We start from the raw sequence: 21,217 nt of genomic DNA, 5'->3' as shown, positions 1-21,217 counted from the left end.
ACAACTTGATCAAACGATGTTCCTGCATACAAGAAATTTATTGATTATGCTATCATTTACTACCCTCGAGGGATTGCTTTGGAATTGTTGAATTGACTACGTAGGGTAAATTACTGAATCAGAACTTTGACATCGTTTTCGTTGCGTGAATTGCTAATCCTTGAGGGTGAGTTTTGCAATTACACTCGAGAGCGTGGACGTTCGCTCGTATTGATCCCTGATGACTCTTACCTAGAGATGCAATAGAGATTTTCGGACTGTCAAACCTGTTATAAAATACCTACCACGTAAAGATAATATTAAGACATAACGTATACATTACACACTCTCAAATTGTGCATCCAATGCCCTCAGACGCAGTTGGTGATACATGCTTTTAGGGTTTGTACTCCTAATCGACTTGCGGTTGGATTGGTTTCTTCCTAGAGCAAGCCTTTCGCATCCGATATAACGAGCTGTAAATATTTTCAAATAAGATGATGGGATATTTCTTGCTGAAAATTATAAACTCTATGTCAGTCTATCAAAAGTCCAAGTTTGCAGCCCTATTGAGCGAAGCCCAACTTCCCATTATGTCGACACTAAAGGCAAACTGCATAATATACAGCTTGGTCGTTGCACACGTGTAATCCTAGAGTGTTACAATGCTGACAAGCGCATGCAACGGAGCTTATAGAATCAAGCTTTAACTGGTCAAGTATTAGATCGATGGATTTTCAATACTCGGACTGCATTCGTGGCATGACTTATTCATTCCATAAGGGAACCTAGTAATACTGTCTTCCATGAATGCTTAGTGGCACTTCTAGGGATATGTGCGCATACACACAAAGCATCATATACCTACTATAAATTGACCTTTTTCCTACGGCTTTTTTCATTTTTATACAAGATTTCAATCAACTATCAACTATCAGATAATCTTGTTCCGTTCAATCACCACTATGAAAACCTTGACTCTCAGTCTCGCTACCTTTACAAGTTCTATAACGTTTGCTTCAGCAGCAACCAAAGTATGCCAGAACTACAAGATCCCCTTGACAGTCACATCTGAGAACTTCGTCTATGATATGCCATATTTCGCAGACAACTACGATGTAGTAGACTGGATCTCGAATTTTGGTAGTCGTACTGCTTCTGTGGACTACCACCCATTCTCGAACACAAAACAGAACCAGACAGCATCATACACAATCTCCGCTACGTTTTGTACACCTAAGGATCCAGAAGCAGCATATAAGGATACAGTGCTTTTTGCTACTCATGGTCTAAACTTCGACAACCGGTGCGTTCTTTTATTTGGCCTGTTCTTCCTTATAGTTTCTTGTACTAATGATGATACAGTTATTGGGCCTCTGAAATCCAGCCCGATAACTATAGCTTTGTTGACTACGCCATCAATAGAGGATACTCAATCTTCTATTACGATAGACTTGGGGTCGGAGCATCCACTAAGTGAGTTATTATTCCTACCATTCGACCTGATTCAAGGATAAAGTTCACTAACGGTATGAACAGAGTCTCTGGCTACACCAATCAACTGCCCATTCAAATCGAAATTGCCACGCAGCTTATTATTTCTATCAAGTCTTCAAAATATACGGGTTCCCTCGGCAAGCCGGATTCTCTCGTTGTGGTCGGACATAGTTTTGGGAGTGCGATTTCGGCCGGAACTGTGGCTGCTAATCCTGAAATTTGCGATGCCCTTATTTTGACTGGTATGCGCGAGCAGGATCATCATTTTCAAAAATCCCGTCTAGGAACTTTAACTAACAATCAAGAAGGCTTCAGTTATAACGGCTCAAATCCGGTTGGTTTTGTAGAAGCAGCACAGCTACGTATTGCATCATCTGAAGACCCCCGTTGGAGAAAGTTGGATACTGTTCGTCAACCATTTCTCTGAATTGAGTAATATAACCCTATTAACTTGGACAGGGTTATCTGTTACCGGTCGATATCTATTCCAATGTCAATACGTAAGCATCCTTCGAACCATCGACTATCATTCTCTTGCTGATGGCTAGAACTCTCAGGTTTTTCAAGAAACCAGACTACGATCTCAATGTGGTTCGATACGCAGATAGCATCAAGCAGCCCCTAGGTCTTGTTGAAGTCTTGACGGGAGCCTCCAGCAACCTCTCGCCTTCGGAATTCACAGGGAAAGCAATGGTAAAGGCTAGATAAATCTCCTCCATGAGTGTTCAATGTTGGCTAACCAGTCCGAAAATAGGTAATTGCTGGCCAATACGACTTTATCTTTTGCACGGGACAGTTAGTCACTGCGACCAAACAAAAATTAATAAACACATACTGACCTGCTTTCGCCTCTATAGATGCGACGATGTCATCGAATATCCAGCCGCAAATGTGTTTGCGAAAGCCAAAGATTTCAAAGCCATCAGTTATCCTGGGGCCGGCCACGGTCTAAACTTTGCACTGAATGCAACTGGAGCGTACGCGGAAATCTTTGACTTCTTGGAGAAGTGATAGACCTGAAATTTGGCTTTTCCACGTAAATACTGGGGCGTCTTCTGTAAAACGGTGCAGACGGGCGGCTCCCTATTACTTTCCTTCACTTTCCATATTGATCTTAGCCGTATGGCTAGACTACTGTCATCTCACTGCATGCCGTGATGGGTTATCTTCTTGTGTTGATGTGTAAGCCTTGTCACAAATTCCCTAAAATGGTAAGTGACATGTTGGTTGGTCAGATCAGCGGATCGCTCATAATCTGTTCATTATTTGTCATACCAGTTTATAATTCTTGTAAGTAATCATGATACTAGTGTCTATCTTGCTTAGGTAGATCTAAGATGAGAGATATCTCGTATCATCGCACAAACAACATTGCAGCCTCGGCCGATTTGTTATACCAGAATTAAATAGTCTATTTTGCCTAGATAAATCTAAAATGATAGTTATTTTATATCATCGCACACATAAGCCGTTTCCATTTTCTTGAATACAGTTTCTGTAACAGGTGTTCCCAAGCACATGGAATCTGGAAAAATGTGTGAATACTAACAATCCTGCGTATTCCGTTCCGACGGAGCCGGTGTACAAAGGGTAGTCCGTGTCCGTACCCCGTGGGGATGCGGGGAATAGTCGAGTAGATATATGAGGGATTCGCACTGTAATGATCGGACTTATAGACTTGCTTCGTGTTATTCTCTTAATATATCTTATGGTTCGTGAACCGTGATACAGGACCTAGCTACGCCAACAAGACGGAAAGAATCCAATCTAATACCACTTAGCCCTAACTTACAATGTCAATCACCATCCAGGCGACGCAGATTCCCCATCTCGGGGGCATCACAGCCAACTACGCCTTTGCAAATGGCACTCACGATCCTAGCAAGCCAACATGTGTCTTGATCACAGCAATGAGCATGAATATACAGCTCTTTAAGGACCAGTTCAATGATGCGAAGCTCACGGATGCCATGAATCTGCTCGCGATCGAACCTCTGGGTCACGGAGGGACGACCTGTGCTTCTGAGCATTTTACATACTGGGATTCAGCTCAGACCGCATTGCAGGTTATCGACAAACTTGGAATTCAGAAAGTGTTTGCGCTTGGGGTTAGTCAGGGTGGCTGGATTGTGACACGCATGGCACTTTTGGCTCCAGATAAGGTATAAAGTCACCGTATTTTATCTTTGACTTCTTTCTTATATTACATGGACGCTTACTGGAATCCCCCTCCAGATCCTTGGCCTCATGCTCCTCGGAACCTCACTCGATTCAGAATCACCAGAATCTCGCGATCTGGGCTCTTGGAATCCTTCTCAGTTGTTACTTCCATTCTATGACGGCTGGTCAGCACAAAAGGAAACACCGGGTTTCGTTATTGACGATGCCTGGTGTGGAGCATTCGCTGGTGTCGGTGGCTTCGGACCCAACATCACTCCGGAAACAGTCGAGTTTTGGACTAAGAACTTCAAAGATACATACAAAGGGGATGAAAGCCGGAAGAAGGTCAGAATGGCACTCATCTGCCTTCTAGAGCGGGATGGACTGCTCCTCCGTGTCAAGGACATTGCTTGCCCGGTTCATTGGTTGCAGGTAAGTTTTGTCGACATTGGACATTCAGAACAAACGGGATGAAATGGATTTACTAATATGAACAAACAGGGCACCGATGATTATATCTTCGGGACTAAGCTTCCAGCGGATCATATTACGCGCCTTACTTCTGCAAAGGAGACAGAATTGACGATTGTACCAGGTGGCGCACATTACCTGAACACATCAAGTCCAGGAGAGGTAAATGCGGCGTTGTTGGCTTTTGTAACTAAGCACTATACGGCATGAGCATAGATAGGACTTTAGCTTATGACTTGGACTGTTGGTGTGTAAATCCCTTTTGTACGGCCAGCCTGTGCTGCCTCTTTTTCATGAGGGGCTATGTAGTTGAAAAAGGTCCTTGTAGTACATTTCAAAAAGACCGTGTTGGTTTGTGACGTTCAGATGTACCTGTTGAGTACAAGAATTATTTCAAGTTGCATAAATGAGTATACTCTCGGAGGTACACTTTGTTAAAGTAAGCAAGCGTGCATCCCTTTCGTAAACTACAAATAACGCTCAAGAGCCTTCGCCGCATCAACAATACTCTGTTTAGGAGTAATCCACTCTTTCCCAGTGAGTCTAACAGCCTTGCTATTATCGACCTTGACTCCTGGGCCATCTTTTGGAACGCTATAATCAGGCAAATAGCCCTCTCCAGGGCTACCTTCTTTGATGATATCCCTTCTGTCCGGATATGCCTCACGCAAAACATCGGCAACAGCCTGATGGCTTCTGACTCCAGACGCCGTAATGAATCTCTGATCGCTCGCTTTCTCTTTTTCTTGGACCGCGAACAGCATCAAGCGAGCGACATCTCGAACATCAACCGCATAATTCAAACCGCCAAGAGGAGGTGGAATTTCTTGACCGGAGAAAACCGTCCATACAACCTTGGCCGTCGCGTTCAAATCTTCTGGGTTTTCTGGGAACAATAACGGGGGTCCCCAAACGAAGACAGGATTGATCGCAGTCATGGTAAAAGTCGGCTTTTCGTTCTTTTGAAAGTCCCACATTGTTCGCTCGGCGGCGGTCTTGCTAGCCTTGTAAATCTTCATAGATGGAGTCTGCTTGCCTAGACGCGCGACTTCGTTCTCGGACTCATTATCCCAGTCAGTCTCCGTGAATTCATAGTGTGCATCATCGTCTGGCTTTTTCCCAATCACGGTAGCGATAGAGGAAAGTTGGACAAATGACTTCACTGTTGACGACCCCGCACCAGCACTCAAATGTGCGGATTCAAGCACAGATCTCACACCCTGTACAGCAGTGTTGATGACTGGTTCCGGGTCTGAGAAACTGAGAGACATGGGTGACGCAGTATGCACAATGGCATGACATCCGCGGACCGCATCATCGAATGCTCCCGGAAGCGTAATGTCGGGGACTTGCACAATGCTGAATCGGCCAGTAGAAGCATATGTTTTGAATGGTTCAGCTTCAAGCATCGAGTGACTTGATTTGGCGGATCTCGTTGTTCCGCGGACATTGTAGCCTGCGTCGAGAAATGCTTTGGCGGTCCAGGATGCGATGAAGCCGTTGACGGCGGTGACAAGCACTAAGGGACGCTCGTTTGCTGATGGCATTGTAAGTAATCTTTCCGGTTTCCCTTGAGTCTGTATATCAAGGTCTTCAAGTGGTGGTTATCTGTAGATGAGGAGAGACATCGTGACGTTAATTGCGTTCTCCGCTATTTATAATCAAGGGCCCATTCATGGATCTCTGCAAAAATACATCTTTCGGAATTCCTCATCCTCACCGACAGCTTATGTGAGCATAATCGTAGTTGAGTTTAGATTTTGCTCAGTAATCATGATGCTCAGTAATCATTTTATATTAGTTTACTGCTTCGGCCGTACCGGTAGGACTAGCTATACTAATCACTCAATTTTCGGCTCGGTGATGCTCGGCAGAAGGACGATGGCATTGCCAGTATACCTAGGCATATTTTCAGTATTTCAGGAATGAGTATTTACTTAATATGGCCCCATTGAGACACCCTAAGAACTTTAGCTTTGTTCCGCACTGTGGAACGAGAAGTGTATCGTATAAAGCATGAGTACGGTCTCAGATATCATTCAATTGCTCATTTTTTCGGCAATGTGTCACATGTCGCAGCTTTAAATTGAGTAGATGAAACATAATTATGCTGCAAATTCCTGACCATTTCATGGAACGTAGTAAAGCCAAGAATAGATGGTAGAGTAGGGCTTCTGTCACTCGTAGGAATATCCGTCCGATTAGTCACGTCGAGATAAGTAAGTCTTGTTGCCCCTCCGATTCCATCTAATCTCAACTGTTGCTCAAACAGTGATCATCTGCTTCATCTTATCCTCGAGGTCTGAATAATCTCATCCCATTTGCTCTGTTTTCATTTCTTCCAGTGTTGTTGATGTTGATCAGACTGCCTAGCCCCTCCGATAAGATAACAACAAAGCAAATCGCGGGGTCTGCCGTCATTCCGTCCCATCCACATCGTCGGCCTCAATCCACTCACTAGAGTCACTACCCACCATATAAGCTCGCAATCGATTACTTGTTACAGTGATCAGCATGGACCGCGGCAAAAAGCCCGCCTCAATCGGCATCGGAGGCTCCATCCCTCAACCCACCGTCAATATCAACGACAATGGCACCATCGACGCAAAACTACCCTCCGGTGAATCTGTGACTGTCCACTTGTTCGGCGCAACGGTGATTTCGTGGAAGCTTGCGACCGGCGCGGAACAATTGTTTGTGAGCTCCAAGGCGATTTTGGATGGATCAAAGGCTATTCGCGGTGGAATTCCAGTTGTGTTTCCTGTAAGCATTTTTTCTACGGGCTTTCAGTTAATGGCTGTTCTCTGATGATGGCATTTTGTATAGGTATTCGGCCCCCCGCCTCCAAACCATGCCACCTCCAGTCTCCCTCAACACGGTTTCGCGCGTTCCTCAAACTGGGAGTACCTGGGTAAATCATCTTCCGAGTCTTTGGGCAACAAGGCAGATACAACGGTCAAGCTGGATTTCGGATTGTCCTCGAGCATGATTTCCGAGGAGTTCCGCAAGGCCTGGCCGTATGAGTTTGGACTTGTGTATAGCGTCACTCTTAGTCCGGATAGGTTAGAGACTTCTTTGCAGGTGCAGAATAAGGGATCGGAATCGTTTGATTTCCACGTTCTGTTGCATAATTATTTCAAGGTTCCCGTGAGTTGCACTCCTTGACTTCATGATGAAACAATATTGACTCGTGGTATCTTCAGGACGTCTCCAAAATCGCGGTCACAAACCTTCAGAATAAAATATACATCGACAAGGTCGACGATAAGAAAGAGAAGACCGAAACCACCAATGAAATTACCATCACCGGCGAAACTGATCGCGTCTACCTTGACGTTGACCCCTCGGATCCCGTCAGTATTGTCGAAAACGGACAGCCTCTATTCACAATCAATCGCAAGGAACTCAATACTGTGACGGTCTGGAACCCATGGGTGGAGAACGCCAAGAAGATGAGTGACTTTGGTGATGAGGAGTATAAAGGGATGGTGTGTGTCGAGCCGGGAGCTGTGAAGAGCTGGTCTGTTCTGGAGGGAGGGGATGCATGGGAGGGTACTCAAACTATCCGGCCTAGATTGTAGTTAACTAGTTAGTTCATGAGAGGTTAAACAGTGAGATAGCCATTCATATGATCTCAAAGCTGAGCATGTCCGAGAGCAAGAGAAATCCATAAGTAGGCCGGTCACCCTCTCTCTAGGTACCGGTAGAGTATATGGTAGTCAGCTACCGCCCGGTATAGGTACCAGTAGAATAACAAGACATCCTCCGCTACAAGAAAAGGACAAGATGGTCGACCGTATGGCTAGCTAGCGCAACCTACCCTCAATACCTAGGCCTAGTAAGTGCTAATGATCCTATTGTCACTCATAACCGAAGAACAAAACATTAAGGCTACCAGTGATTGAGATACTCGCAATTAGACGGATACCAACAGTTTCACTGCAGTGGTCAAGGGGTTACGATACGGTCCTCCCATCGACAAAAGTCATCAAGTGGGTGTTAGACCGTGACCTGGGTTCGAGTCCCAGCTGCAGTAGTTGTATTTATTACAATAATTTTTTTTTTATTTTTTCAATACTTTCCCCCCATTCAGATAAAGTAAAAAAGCACATTGCTGACCTATGTCCTGTAACTATCTCAATCTAGTCAGTCAATCTCACACAACAGCTTACCGTATACCTACCGTACTGGCCAGCGGTCAGCTTACTTGCCGTAGTTCTTTCTATACCATCTGTATGGCACCACCACCAATATCGTACGTTGTTCGCGCAATAACCTTACTTGTGTTTCTAAAGTCATATTGGCAAGTCTTACTCAGGATTGTATCACTGGAATACAAAACCACCCCCTAACGGGGCGGTATAGTGGTCCATTTTCTGTTTCAGTATTCTACACCATGAGACGATGCAAAGAAACTTATTATAACCAAATTGTTCTTAGGTATAGTCCACCTAACTCTACCGATAGGGTCTGTAGAATGACCAAGCTTCGCCTGAATATCACCAAATAGAAATTAAGGACGACGAGTTGCATGCATGTTTAATCATCTCAGAGGTTTGCTTTTCGCGCAGCTGTCATCGCCGACGACGAGTTTTTGATTTGAATTCCTCTTCATTATTGTCATCCTTCTCTTCAATAGCTACACGATGAGCGGTTGTTCGTGGTGTTGAGGTTGAGATTGGTGATTGTTTGCATGGAGGACTCGGCAATGCAGGCCGAACGACGCCGTACTAAAAGTGGAGGATTACGTGCTAGACTGCGACACCTCTGCTTCTGCCCGCTCTCTTCCTCTTCATACATTCATTCGCTCGCCGATTACAATTATCTTCGTAAAGATAGAACCCTGTCTGGTTGTATATGAATGACTTCGAACACGGGCCAAGATACTGAATATTTAGAACCACAATATGTAATCGAAGAGGAAGATTTGCCGACGCCGCCGCTGTTGGAGGTAGAGAACGAGGAATATGTCGCTGATAACCTCAACGACGAGAATAACGACAATCGGCTGATACAAAATGGACATAACATAATACTAAATGGCAATATCAATAACGATGATGGCTCCGGGCGCGGGTCAGAGCCAGAATCAGAAGAGAAAGAGAAACCAATATCATGGAGCCAACTCCCCAAAAAGAGTCAACTACTTATCCTCGTCCTGGCCCGATTATCAGAACCTCTAACTCAGACCTCACTTCAGGCCTATCTTTTCTACCAACTCAAATCATTCGACTCCTCACTTCCGGACTCAGCCATCTCTCGACAAGCCGGTATCTTCCAAGGCAGTTTCACAGCCGCACAGTTCCTGACTTCTGTATGGTGGGGGAGAGCAGCTGATTCGCACCGGGTCGGCAGGAAACGAGTTTTACTTGTGGGTTTGTTTGGGACGCTGATATCATGCGTCGGGTTCGGGTTTTCGAGGTCTTTTACGGCGGCAATTATATTTCGGATTTTGGGTGGGTTGATGAATAGTAATGTTGGGGTTATGAGGACGATGATTTCGGAGATTATTGTTGAGAAGAAGTATGCCCTTTACGCTTCCCTATGTACCTACAGTTGGCTAACAATGGTAGATTCCAATCCCGCGCGTTCCTGTTGTTGCCAATGTGCTTCAATGTTGGTGTGATTATAGGACCTAGTCTAGGTGGGTTTCTGGCAGAGCCTGTCACCAGTTTCCCCGGCCTTTTTGGACCGGGTTCTTTGCTTGGTGGTAAAGATGGGATATGGTGGATGCGGCATTGGCCTTATGCGCTTCCGAATCTTGTCAGCGCGGTCTTCATTATTTCGGCATGGGCTGGGATTTTCTTTGGCTTAGAGGAGGTTCGTCAATCACCTTCCCTTCCGTTTGACCTGTCATGTCACTAATGAGAGCAGACTCACGAAGTACTCAGACATCGACCAGACTGGGGCCGGGCCATGGGCAGCACAATAGCCAAAAGATTCAGACGCAACCAGGGATACAGATATCGTCGACTAGACGACGATGAAAGATCCGTCTTTCTCGAAGATGATGACGAAGCAGTTCCTCCCAATGCAACAACAATGCGGCACCCCGAACCTCTGCCTATAGCACACAAAAGGTCCACCTGGAAACAACTCCTCACCCGAAACGTTGTCCTAACGGTCCTCACCCACTCCCTCCTAGCAATGCACACCAGCGCGTTCAACGCGATGACTTTCGTCTTCTTACCAACTCCCCGCGCCCCAGAGGACAGTCGCAGAGGCTTCTTCCACTTCAACGGCGGCCTTGGCTTAACGACCCAACAAGTCGGTATCGCTACTTCAGTCATTGGCCTTATCGGTTTACCGCTACAACTGTTTGTCTATCCACGTGTTCAATTCCGGCTCGGCACTTTGAGATCCCTGCGCAGTTTCTTGCCTTTATCTCCATTGGCATATACCCTCATGCCATTTTTGGTCCTCATTCCGAGAGGCGCTCAATACCTGATTTGGCCTTCATTCAGTTTTGTGGTGGCATTGCAAGTTCTTTCGAGGACATTTGTGCTTCCCGCGGCGATTATCCTGGTTAACAACTCCGTCTCTGATCCATCCGTTCTTGGGACTATTCATGGCGTGGCACAGAGTATTTCCAGTGGTTCTCGGACTCTTGGGCCATTCCTTGGTGGATTGGGACTGAGTTTGGGATTGTCGCATAATATTATTGGTGCTGTCTGGTGGGCATTGGCGGTGGAAGCGTTGTTGGGTTGGCTTGTTAGCTGGTCGATATTCGAAGGTGAGGGAATTCAGAGGAAGATTATTCAAGAGGAAGCTTTATTGAACTCGGAGAGTGAGGAGGAAAGACGATAGACTATTCATGCTTCTATGGCTGGATACATAGCAGGATTTTGCTTGGATATATCATTTTGATTACATATTTGTCACTATAAGCCAGCAACAAAGCAAGAATGTACCTATAGTTGGCGTTCAAGAATCATTTTGTTTCTATTTAATCGTATCGTAGATACTTCGTTATCCTCGTCTCATTTGGTTCAAAGTTTCGTAATCATCGTTACTTTCGTCATTCATTCGTTCATTGTATGCAATGTCGCTTCAGTCATTCCGGTGCAGTCCAACTGTTGGCATTTGATATCCATCCGCTGGGAAATGTCTACATTTTTATCCCACCACATGAATCATCCGTTTATAACGTCTTCTTGATTCGGTCTGGTTCGTTATGTATCATGTTTTTCGTCAAGCTTAAGCTGCAATCGACGGCGTGAGGAAAGCTCGAATAGCTTCTTTGGCATCCCCGTCATGCGACCTAAGTAGCTCGGTAGCTTTATTTTTGGTAAGGTCAAGTTCCTCAACCTATTCCATCCGAACTCCCATTAGCATTCGCCAATTCCTCAAAGATCAAGGGCCGTCATACGAGCAATGTGACATCCTCCGCCACAATCTTAACCGCCTTCTTCTTGACCGCAGTCTCCGCCGCGCCCGTAGTAGACTTAGTAGCTCCCCCCGTCTTTCCAGCGGCACCTCCCGAAGCAATCTCTAATCGGCTCATAGCCTTCCCCAACGCTTCCTGCGCAGCAGCAGGTGAGAGCTTGTCACTGGCATCTTGTGAGATTTCGTTATCGTTGAGCGAGTTAAGGGCGGCGGCAGCTTTGCGGTCTTCAGCGTTGGCGGGGAGGCGGTTTTCTTCTCCTTCGGCGGCAGAGGGGATGTTGTCTGCCATTTTCTTCTTCTTCTTCTTCTTCTTCTTCTTCTCAGCTTGATATATTCTTTGATTTTGTGGTTGTTTTGAACATGGAGGAGGTAGCTGCTGCTGGAGGTTATTGTCGGTGGGGTAACGCTAAACCCGATTCGGGAGCTAAGCTCATAGCTGTCCGGCACCACTTGACACGGTTATCGCCGGCTATTCATTTGCTCATACATCGGATCATTCTTTGAAACATCTTTTCTTTTCTACAATTTCCATCCCTCTGCAGATGTTTGTTGTGTTTTGACATTTTAGAATTGAGTTACGGTCTCGATATATGATTGCGCCAGCGGCCTAGAACTGTCTTGATTACTCAAGAATTTCTCCTTGAGGGCCTCCTCATACATACGGATACTACCGTACTTAGGGGCATCCCGCGGTGACTCACCGGTTTTTCCAACGTTCCTCTCGGACGATTATCACACGAATAGCTTCCAGCGCTCAAATAAAATCAATTGAGATATCCAAGTCAGAGATTCAATTCGGTTGTAACATAGCCATGGCGGAATGGAGTCCAACGTGTATGTCCCCGGTCAAAAAGCTCTGGGTATTTGTTTTGATCATGTCACTAAAAGTTCTTGCATCAACCAGCCTGGACCTCGAAACCAATCAAACAAGATGTCACATACGATGACCCTGAAGCTGTCGACGCAGCATTGGTAAAACTGCAAAGGCTGCCGCCATTGGTAACCCCGCACGAGGTATGGCATCCCGCAGCGAAACATAGCAGCAATCAATTCGAGGTCTTGTATTCACAGCTCACGCAATACAGATTGTCCATTTGAAAAACAGTCTGCGGAATGCAGCTCTCGGGAAAGCTTTCGTGCTTCAGGGCGGTACGTTGGCCGACTTGCACGATACAATTTCCACTCGCTAATACTGGTGTGACTTTTATAGGCGACTGTGCAGAGCTTTTTGATTATTGTAACCAAGACACAATTGAGGCAAAGGTTAAGTTGCTTTTGCAAATGAGTCTGGTCTTGGTCTGGGGTATGACTACCCATGCTTTGAATCATGGTTTATCACAGTGCCACTGACTGCTATAAAGGAGCCAACAAACCAGTCGTCCGTATTGCACGAATAGCCGGTCAATTTGCCAAGTAAGTTATGCTATCACCAGATATATAGATATATATGTATAAAACTGACGATAAAAGACCCCGCTCAAGCCCAAACGAAACAATCAACGGCGTCACAATGCCCTCTTTCCGCGGTGACAACATAAACGGCTTCGACGCAACCCCCGAATCACGGAAGCCAGACCCATCACGCCTAGTATCAGCATACTTCCACTCCGCTGCAACTTTAAACTACCTTCGTGCCGCATTAGCGTCCGGCATTGCCGATCTTCACTCTCCTCTAGACTGGGGCTTGGGGCATATCATTGCACCATCGATCAAACAAAAATACGAGAAAATCACCAACGCGGTGACGGATGCCCTACGGTTCATGCACACAGTTGGCGTTGACCAAGATCGTCGCGTTGCAACAGCTGATATTTACACAAGTCACGAAGGGTTGTCTCTAGAATACGAGCAATGTTTCACCCGTCTCTTGCGTCACCCACCAGAAGCCTTCCCCTCACCCACCGAATCCAGAGACGAACGACTCCGCCGAGGCTCATCCGCCGCGATATCAAAGGGTTACTACGACACATCCGCACATTTCCTCTGGATAGGAGACCGCACACGCCAGGTCACAGGCGCCCATGTTGAATTCTTCCGCGGCCTCAGCAATCCCATCGGCATCAAGATCGGTCCTACCATGACGACCGACGAACTCGTGGAACTGCTCAACACTGTAAACCCGACTAAAGAAGTCGGCAAGGTTACACTCATATCCCGATATGGAGCGGATAAAATCGCGCAATATCTACCCGCGCACATCGCTGCTGTACAGGCCTCGGGCCATCTACCGGTCTGGCAATGTGACCCGATGCACGGAAACACGCAATCTACACCTTCAGGTGTGAAGACTAGACATTTTACTAATATCCTATCCGAGCTCAAACAGGCGTTGGAGATTCATAGAGCAGCGGGTAGCTATTTGGGTGGAATGCATCTTGAGTTGACAGGCGAAGCGGTTACAGAATGTGTCGGAGGCGCGGGTGGGTTGACAGAAGAAGGTCTTTCAGAGCGTTATGAGACGTTTTGTGATCCGAGACTCAATGAGAAGCAGGCTCTTGAATTGGCGTTTTTGGTTGCGGGTTTCTACAGGGAGGATTTGGAGAGGGGTGAGGAAATCCTTTGAGTTTGATAGATAAGGTTGCATTACGTTAAGACTATACGGAAAGCAAAAGTTTTTGCCATGTACTTTTTTGGGCTATATATTGAGAGAAGATAACTATAGCATGATTCATCATTTTGGTCCAAGGGCGGTTTGCTCGTTCCACCTTTCCGTATGTTGCAAGTTTCTGAGAATACGCCCAATTTCAGGAATAATAAAAATGGGGAAATGCGACATTGGACATATTGTTGGCGGCGACGGCATAGCTAGCTATGACAGATTCCTTTTCAAATAATAGGAAGGCAAAAAAAAAAGAAAATGGGAAAAAAGAAATGGACCAACACAGGCTCGAACTGTGGACTTCCGCATGACCAATAGTAGCTTGAAATGCAAGCTGATATTAGTACGGCACTCTAACCAACTGAGTTATAAGTCCTTAATGGAATGGTCGATGAAAAACTGGACTAAGTGGGTCCGTTACGCGAATTCCGAATCTCTAGTTGAATTAGCCCTAACTGACCCATGACGATGACATTGTCACACAGTTCAATGAGAAACATACTACTCGAACTATATATGTATTTTAGCTATCATAGTAGCGTTGTAAAGGGCTCTGTGGCATAAAATCATAGGATTTCGGTGGTATTGACGACACAGATTGATGACATAACTCATGGTGTCGTATCCACGAAATATATATATTGAATGATGGGGCCTAGCGGAGCTATTGTTGATGTCGATTCAGCAGCAATTAGAACTATGTAAGTATCCACTGATAACACCTAGCGATAGTTATACACCTGAACATTTGAACTGGAATATTTCCTAACATTGAATTACAGGGCGATGAAGGATTAGTGCATACGAAGTTGTATACACACCAAGGGTTACCCCGAGAGTGACGGTTAAACTGGTTCAGAAGTCTTGTTATTCAATCCTAGAGAATATTGAGTAGCGGGTTTCTATCTAAATTCTCGAAGAGGATCGAGTTGTTATTCTGTGGATCTTACATACAGCAGAGGGTAAATGTGTGTGTCTTCCTTCCCCCCATTTCCTGATGTTGTATCAAAAATCGACCGAGTCAAAGCAGAACTCAAAACTGTCGAATTCACTGAGTTGTCGTCGCGGTAGTTTGACCACGTAGAGCTTGTTTAAACTTCCACAGAAATTGTCCCGCGAATAATTCATAGTCTTTGTCGATTCTCACGATCGCATGCACTTCATTTTCGTCGATGTTCTGTCCTTGGACTTCTCATGACCTTTCAGTCCATAGAGATGCCGCCAGGATATTATAATAAGATGAATGGCTACTGATTCCCCTATAATACATCATCTCTAAATATGTCCGTAAATGTCAAGTTGAATTTGTATCAACTGTTTTTGCAAGTGATCTTGAATTACAGTTGAGCCCTAATTCCGCATTAGGCAGGTGTCGGGATTACCTTCCGCCGCCCGATTTGTCGGGACTGACTGCCTCTCAACTTTCACCTTTTCACACTTCTGTCGTCATTCAACTGAATACATTTGTCAGTCCTTAGGAGTTCTTTCGCAAAAGTGTGTCGTCTTTATGGAGAGTAGATCCTGCATTCGAAATTCAGGCAGTCGTTTCGAATGGCTCTTCATCATTCTCAACAGTCAAGCATAAGCTCGTACCTAACAAGCCATTTACGGTTATCTTGACTTGAAAAACGTTTCTATATATGAGGAACTCAGATCACTTGAAGACAGGAATGAACCATTATGGCGAGCCACCGCACGACATGCGGAATTCATATGCGTCCCTTGGTTAGGAGTCGCATGGTTTCGAACGTTATGGGCTGACGTCTTTCGAGCCACCTCAAGCCTCAGACAACAATCCCGAGTCTTTCGGTCTGAATCCCCGATATAGCCACTCATGATATCCTCGCTTGTCTTGAATTCCGTGCGATTCAAGTTGTTTTTGATGGCAAAAATGGACAAAACAGGTCCTCTGACAGGCTGTCGTGAATCCATTTCGCCTCTCTAGATCCTTCTGCTGGCCATCAATAGCAGGAAAATAAAACATGACAGTCAAATCATCGTCATCATATGGCCCTATGGCTCAACAGTCTTGAAGATCACCGCGAATCATATAATCCGCCTCCGTCGCCTCAACTCCGACGAGAATGGATTTTTCTCTTACTGAATCCAGTGCTCGTTTCTCTTAGCTCATCGCCTTGTTTCGGTATTCTAAAACCGGTTGATAGTAATTATACTATACGGGAAACAAAAAATTATATACTGATTACACGTTCTCAAATTCGGACTGACCACTATCATACCATTTGAGAAGGTAGGTTACCGGAGTCATTTTGATCAACTTCTTTTTAACATCTTTCATAAAGGTGAACATTGATTTCACGACTTGATTTTACCTTCTTAATCATGAGATCTACTTTTGCGGCTGCTGCGGTGATCGCCACAGCAAACGCCCTGGTTGCTAGAGATACTGTCATATGCTGCTTCAGTCTGTCAGCTATCGGAGGTTCTTCAGGTCTGGTAGGACAGATTGACGATGGTCAAACACGCCTCGGCAGCGGTTTGCAGCCTGCCCAGTTCTGTATCGACTCTTCTGGGGCTATTAAGGATGGAAACGGACGTGGATGCTTTCTTACTCGTATGTCTCAGTGAAAGTTTCCATTATTATACAAAATACTAATCACTTCATTGCTTCTAGCACCCACATCACAACTACAGTGTGATACTGGGGCAACACCACAACCCTCGTTTTCCATAGATTCCTCTGGCAAGTTTCACCACAACGATACTACAGACTTTGTGGCCTGCGTGTCAGGTCAAAGTGACCAACTAAACATCTACACAAACCCACCACCGGCGGATGTGAGCGGCTGTAGACCCATTGAGCTACACGCCGACAGATGCCTAGGAGGGCCAGTAGCGCCGCCTCCAGGCGGACCAAGTGTTCCTCAGGGTCCTCCTGGAGCTCCACCTGGAGCACCACCAGTATCACCCCCGAATACACCGCCACAACCAGGCGCTCTAAGCAGTGCTCCAGGTCCTGGTCGTGTAGGCCCTATTGCTCCTCCACCAAAGGTTCCACCACCTCCTGAAGGCTCTACCTCATGCCCAATTACGACGATACCCCAAATTCCTCCTGCAGTCCCTGCCCCAGGTGGCCCAGGTGCTCCGACTCCTCCAGGACCACCACCCGGCGGACATGGTGGTCCAATAACGCCAGGTGCGCCTAACACTCCAGCAGAATCTACTGGGCCCCGAACACCAAGCGCACCAGGTGGTGTGCCTACTGCGCCCGGAATTCCTCCCTTTGCTAACTCGAGCGCTCCCACACCCACACGCATCTGCGTAACTGGACCGTGTCCTACTGGTAGAATTCTCCCAACAGGAACATCTGGACCAGGTGGATTTGCTCCCGGAGCTGGAGGACCTTCAGGCGGCGGCTGTGGAACAAACCTTGTCAATGGCAGCTTTGAGTTCCCTCATCTTATTATCCCCATTGACAGCTCATCGCCCAACAAAGCGGCTGGGACATCGTTCAATGGTACAATCACGTCGACAGTATCCTCAATCTTCAACTTTGATTTCCTTCCCAGCTCGGCAAACAAGCAATGCTCACTGGTCTTCCTGTTCCCAACCCAGGATAAACTCGAGACATCTTCATTCAGCTTCAGCGGTGATGGAGCCATCAGATTTTTGGAATTGCAAGCACCAGCTAGTTCCTCGACATCATTCTCCAACGCGCCGCAAGTGAAGGTTGATTTTGGTGTGACGAATGTGTCGCCGGGTCATGTGTTTACTATTGCGACTTTTGCATGCCCGGCTGGTCAGACAGTTGCTTTTGAGTTGAAGAATGCTGGAAGCACGAGTTTGGACTTCTTTGAAGATTTCAACCCGGCTCCGTAAGTTCAATCCTACTTGTCCTTCCTCATACCTTTATGGTATATTCGTCTACTGACTCTGGTAATAGGATTGGTCTCTTTGTCACTACATGTTAAACTGTTTAATAAAGGTACAGGACTATCTATATATACGTAGGATGGTTCAGGTATTCAGAACAACGACATCAGTCGTCATATAATCTGAAATACTGAAACTGAGGGAGTGTCTATCAGAGACGCAGAAAGGGGGAAAGTTTGCTCGAATTGAGGGGTGTAAGTATGACTATCTGTAATACTTGATTAATCATGATTATTTACCATATTAATGATAAACAAACTTGAATATGATGCTAGATTGACCATCCATCATGCTGCATTTCTCAGGCTCATACTTTGTATCTGCAAAGCAAGGCCGTCAAAAACTTAGGTCGTACATCAATCCTGCCCAAGGTAACGAGCCTTAACTCGTTGGGTTTGCAAGCAAATCTGTCTTCGGTTGCATCAAATCCGGAATCAATCTCGATGGGAAGCTCCTATCTATCCATTATCATATCGAGCTCGGTACACGACACTATTGATTTCTTTCACAACACTGCAATAACCTCGTATTTGCGTAGCACCAAACTCAATATCTTTCCGGGGCATATACCAGTCTTTGTTGAATGTTGAGAAGCCTAGACTCTCTTAAAAATAGAATCAATAGTCGAGTGCTTGTACTAAGGATTATTTTATGTTCCATATTGATATTGTACAGTTGCTTATCACATGATTGTTGCATGCTGCGAGTAAACTGCAAGACAAATGAGATCCAGTACGTATCCGGAGTTAGAGAGTAACCATGTAATCCACACGATGATCGAGAATAATTTCACATAATGGGAAAGTCGTGCTGGTATTACCGGTTAGTGAGAGACAGGGAGATGAGGAAAGCATGTCAGTTTCTTTCACTTCTTTCAACTAGTGATCTAGTTTCAATAATGGCTAGCTGACTGCGTATTTGGAATATTGATACATACAATGACAAGCCAAAAGCAAAATAGTATGAGAAACCGAACCAGTCCTTTTCTTGAGCCCAATCTCGACTGGTTCATTGTAAATAGAATGTTAAGAAAATTGATGAGAGCATGCAATCCTACTTTGTACAACGGACAATGAAATGGCTCACATTTTCGGTTTGTAGAGTCCCGAATTTCGCGCACAACTTATGAAATGAGACCTGCCAAAGTCTCCGGAAGCAGGTAAGTACGTATCTACTACTATTCCAGGGATCTAGAGATTTGGTTGTTACACGTCTAGTCCTCGCAGTTGCATGCATATGATAGAGTTCTTGCTTTAGAAACGGTTTGATGCAGTTACGTACATGTGTCCAACGTTTGACGTTTAACGCACGTTCTCGCTTGGCTGGAGAGTTTGCTCTCAAGGCAACGCTTTTGACTTCTACGCGCTGCGTAAGCCTTAGGCGATTTAGATCGCATTTGCATCACATGGCTTTGAGAAGGCTGGTCGAAGGATGTATGCAAACGTCTTGTACATACATTATTGGAATGGTTTACGCAGTATATAAGTCAGGTACTATTAGTAGCCGGATAACAACCTAATTGAAAGACAGAAGAAAAAGCAAATATAAATATCTGCATTTAATGAAAGGTTGGTGGCAATGCCTAGCCAAGTTATTGATATCTTATGCCTATCTGGATGAGACATGGAACAAAGGGGAAAAAAAAGCAACAACCAACAGCCTGTCAAGATGATCAACCAACATCTTCTCGCTACTTGTAAAGCCAGGAAACAGACCAAAAATCTCCGACTCGTTAAGAGGGGAAGGATAAACCGGTTTCGGATATGTGCTTCCATCATACATGTTGCATGAAGCATCAATTTTAGTGCGTGATGGTGGAAACTTTCTTATATTCTCAGTTTCCAATTGGATCTTGGAAATTTATCTCTGATTATTATTCTGATGCTAGTAATTTCTGATAATGCCCCGTGCTTATGTGATATACAGCTTCTTTGTTTCAATCTCGACTGGCTACGTAGTAGCTTAAATCCTACTTGCCGGCCAGTCCGATCATGTAGGGTAAATCCTTGCGGCGCGTTGAAATTTCAAAAAATTCAACATCGAATCATGCATTCAAAATGGAACCGAGTTTTGAAAAACGCGCACAAATCGATTCATGTATCACTCCACTTGAAAGTGTTGAGAATGTGACTGGACAACACATTCTGACTGGGTCATTAAGAGCCAGATATCAGCACACCCGCGCGAACCGCCCAAATCAGATCTACAAGTAATTTCATGCCATAATAATGATTGCGTATTTTGGGAGTTGGAGACGACAGCACATACATATCATCGGCCCGCCTGGTTGTTTTCGAAATTGGGGGTCACTTGTAAGTTGTGTGTACAAAATAAGGTCATGCAAAAAATGATACTTCATATTTTCGTATTTGCGCTCGTGCCGCTGCGTGTCAAGATGGACGGCCCCAATGTGGAAAGTATAATATACAATGCAAAAAACAATTAAAGATTGAAACGCGATTATTTGATAGATCACAGGGCGATATCGGGGTTAATCCTCATGCATGGGTACCTGTCACCTAGAACCTTGTTCTTTAGTGTCTATCTTGATGCACAGATATGTATCGACTCCTGTAGGGCAGGTATAATATGTGGCACTATACATGAAATCTTTTCAGGGATTATCTGAGATCAGACTGTGATATGGGCGCGAGTACAAGGGCGGACATGTACGCTATTGATCTATCGATTCCATGTACATTTCCCGAAATTGACATGTTTGATGCATCACAAATTCGAGGCTGTAGACAATGTCATCTCGATTCAAGTGTGCCATTGGTTTGAATGGCATACATCACCTGCGTCTAGGGCCCGGAATGGATTTCTTCGAGTTTCCGTCAATCGGTTGAATTTCCCAGTGCTCAAGTAGGTAGCTTCCAAGGTTTATGTGCGTAAAGCACATGCGCCCAGGTAGTTAACTATTCGTATGCATGTCATTTCTTATATTTTGCATGACATCCATGCTTGTATTTGGAAGGTGAACAACGACAACGTCGATCGAATAGAGCAGGTATGTCGAATACAGCACTTCTCCAAGCATACTAGCTTTGCTATATAGTCATTTGTTCGTTTTAAAATCTTCCAATCCGTGCTATGCGAAGAAAATCTTGCTGTCGAGCCGGGGGCTGAGACGGACAAGCACGGATATCTTCCGAGGGACGAGAAGAAGCAATACCAATGTGCCCAAAGCTTAACTTAGATACATACTACATATTTTCAAAAAACTCGAGA

General features: G+C 45.2%; 8 protein-coding genes across 8 annotated transcripts; 6 read left to right on the top strand and 2 right to left on the bottom strand.

The window, feature by feature from the left end:
* Positions 1-944: 944 nt before the first annotated feature.
* EYB26_008020 (uncharacterized protein) lies at positions 945-2,487 on the top strand (the record flags this gene model as incomplete). Its single annotated transcript, XM_054267279.1, has 8 exons — positions 945-1,285; positions 1,345-1,455; positions 1,519-1,718; positions 1,785-1,882; positions 1,936-1,976; positions 2,034-2,169; positions 2,231-2,271; positions 2,334-2,487. The coding sequence occupies 8 exons, from the start codon at positions 945-947 to the stop codon at positions 2,485-2,487; spliced, it is 1,122 nt and encodes a 373-aa protein (XP_054123254.1).
* Positions 2,488-3,269: 782 nt separating this feature from the next.
* On the top strand, positions 3,270-4,317 carry EYB26_008019 (uncharacterized protein; the record flags this gene model as incomplete). The annotated part of the gene is made up of 3 exons (XM_054267278.1): positions 3,270-3,638; positions 3,712-4,068; positions 4,138-4,317. The coding sequence occupies 3 exons, from the start codon at positions 3,270-3,272 to the stop codon at positions 4,315-4,317; spliced, it is 906 nt and encodes a 301-aa protein (XP_054123253.1).
* A 257-nt stretch (positions 4,318-4,574) lies between these two features.
* Positions 4,575-5,654, bottom strand: EYB26_008018 (uncharacterized protein; the record flags this gene model as incomplete). The annotated part of the gene is made up of 1 exon (XM_054267277.1): positions 4,575-5,654. One exon carries the CDS (start codon positions 5,652-5,654, stop codon positions 4,575-4,577), a length of 1,080 nt encoding a protein of 359 aa, XP_054123252.1.
* Positions 5,655-6,621: 967 nt separating this feature from the next.
* Positions 6,622-7,688, top strand: EYB26_008017 (uncharacterized protein; the record flags this gene model as incomplete). Its single annotated transcript, XM_054267276.1, has 3 exons — positions 6,622-6,870; positions 6,934-7,254; positions 7,311-7,688. The coding sequence occupies 3 exons, from the start codon at positions 6,622-6,624 to the stop codon at positions 7,686-7,688; spliced, it is 948 nt and encodes a 315-aa protein (XP_054123251.1).
* A 1,280-nt stretch (positions 7,689-8,968) lies between these two features.
* On the top strand, positions 8,969-10,914 carry EYB26_008016 (uncharacterized protein; the record flags this gene model as incomplete). Its single annotated transcript, XM_054267275.1, has 3 exons — positions 8,969-9,630; positions 9,681-9,927; positions 9,982-10,914. The coding sequence occupies 3 exons, from the start codon at positions 8,969-8,971 to the stop codon at positions 10,912-10,914; spliced, it is 1,842 nt and encodes a 613-aa protein (XP_054123250.1).
* Positions 10,915-11,304: 390 nt separating this feature from the next.
* EYB26_008015 (uncharacterized protein) lies at positions 11,305-11,782 on the bottom strand (the record flags this gene model as incomplete). Its single annotated transcript, XM_054267274.1, has 2 exons — positions 11,305-11,415; positions 11,477-11,782. 2 exons carry the CDS (start codon positions 11,780-11,782, stop codon positions 11,305-11,307), a joined length of 417 nt encoding a protein of 138 aa, XP_054123249.1.
* Positions 11,783-12,305: 523 nt separating this feature from the next.
* EYB26_008014 (uncharacterized protein) lies at positions 12,306-14,056 on the top strand (the record flags this gene model as incomplete). The annotated part of the gene is made up of 6 exons (XM_054267273.1): positions 12,306-12,327; positions 12,398-12,507; positions 12,579-12,642; positions 12,704-12,796; positions 12,855-12,906; positions 12,964-14,056. The coding sequence occupies 6 exons, from the start codon at positions 12,306-12,308 to the stop codon at positions 14,054-14,056; spliced, it is 1,434 nt and encodes a 477-aa protein (XP_054123248.1).
* A 2,379-nt stretch (positions 14,057-16,435) lies between these two features.
* Positions 16,436-18,024, top strand: EYB26_008013 (uncharacterized protein; the record flags this gene model as incomplete). The annotated part of the gene is made up of 3 exons (XM_054267272.1): positions 16,436-16,667; positions 16,728-17,928; positions 17,997-18,024. The coding sequence occupies 3 exons, from the start codon at positions 16,436-16,438 to the stop codon at positions 18,022-18,024; spliced, it is 1,461 nt and encodes a 486-aa protein (XP_054123247.1).
* Between the last annotated feature and the right edge of the window lie 3,193 nt (positions 18,025-21,217).

This window comes from Talaromyces marneffei, chromosome 6 (genome assembly GCF_009556855.1).
Source record: "Talaromyces marneffei chromosome 6, complete sequence".
NCBI lineage: Eukaryota > Fungi > Ascomycota > Eurotiomycetes > Eurotiales > Trichocomaceae > Talaromyces > Talaromyces marneffei.
This window is presented reverse-complemented; position numbering and strand designations above follow the sequence as displayed.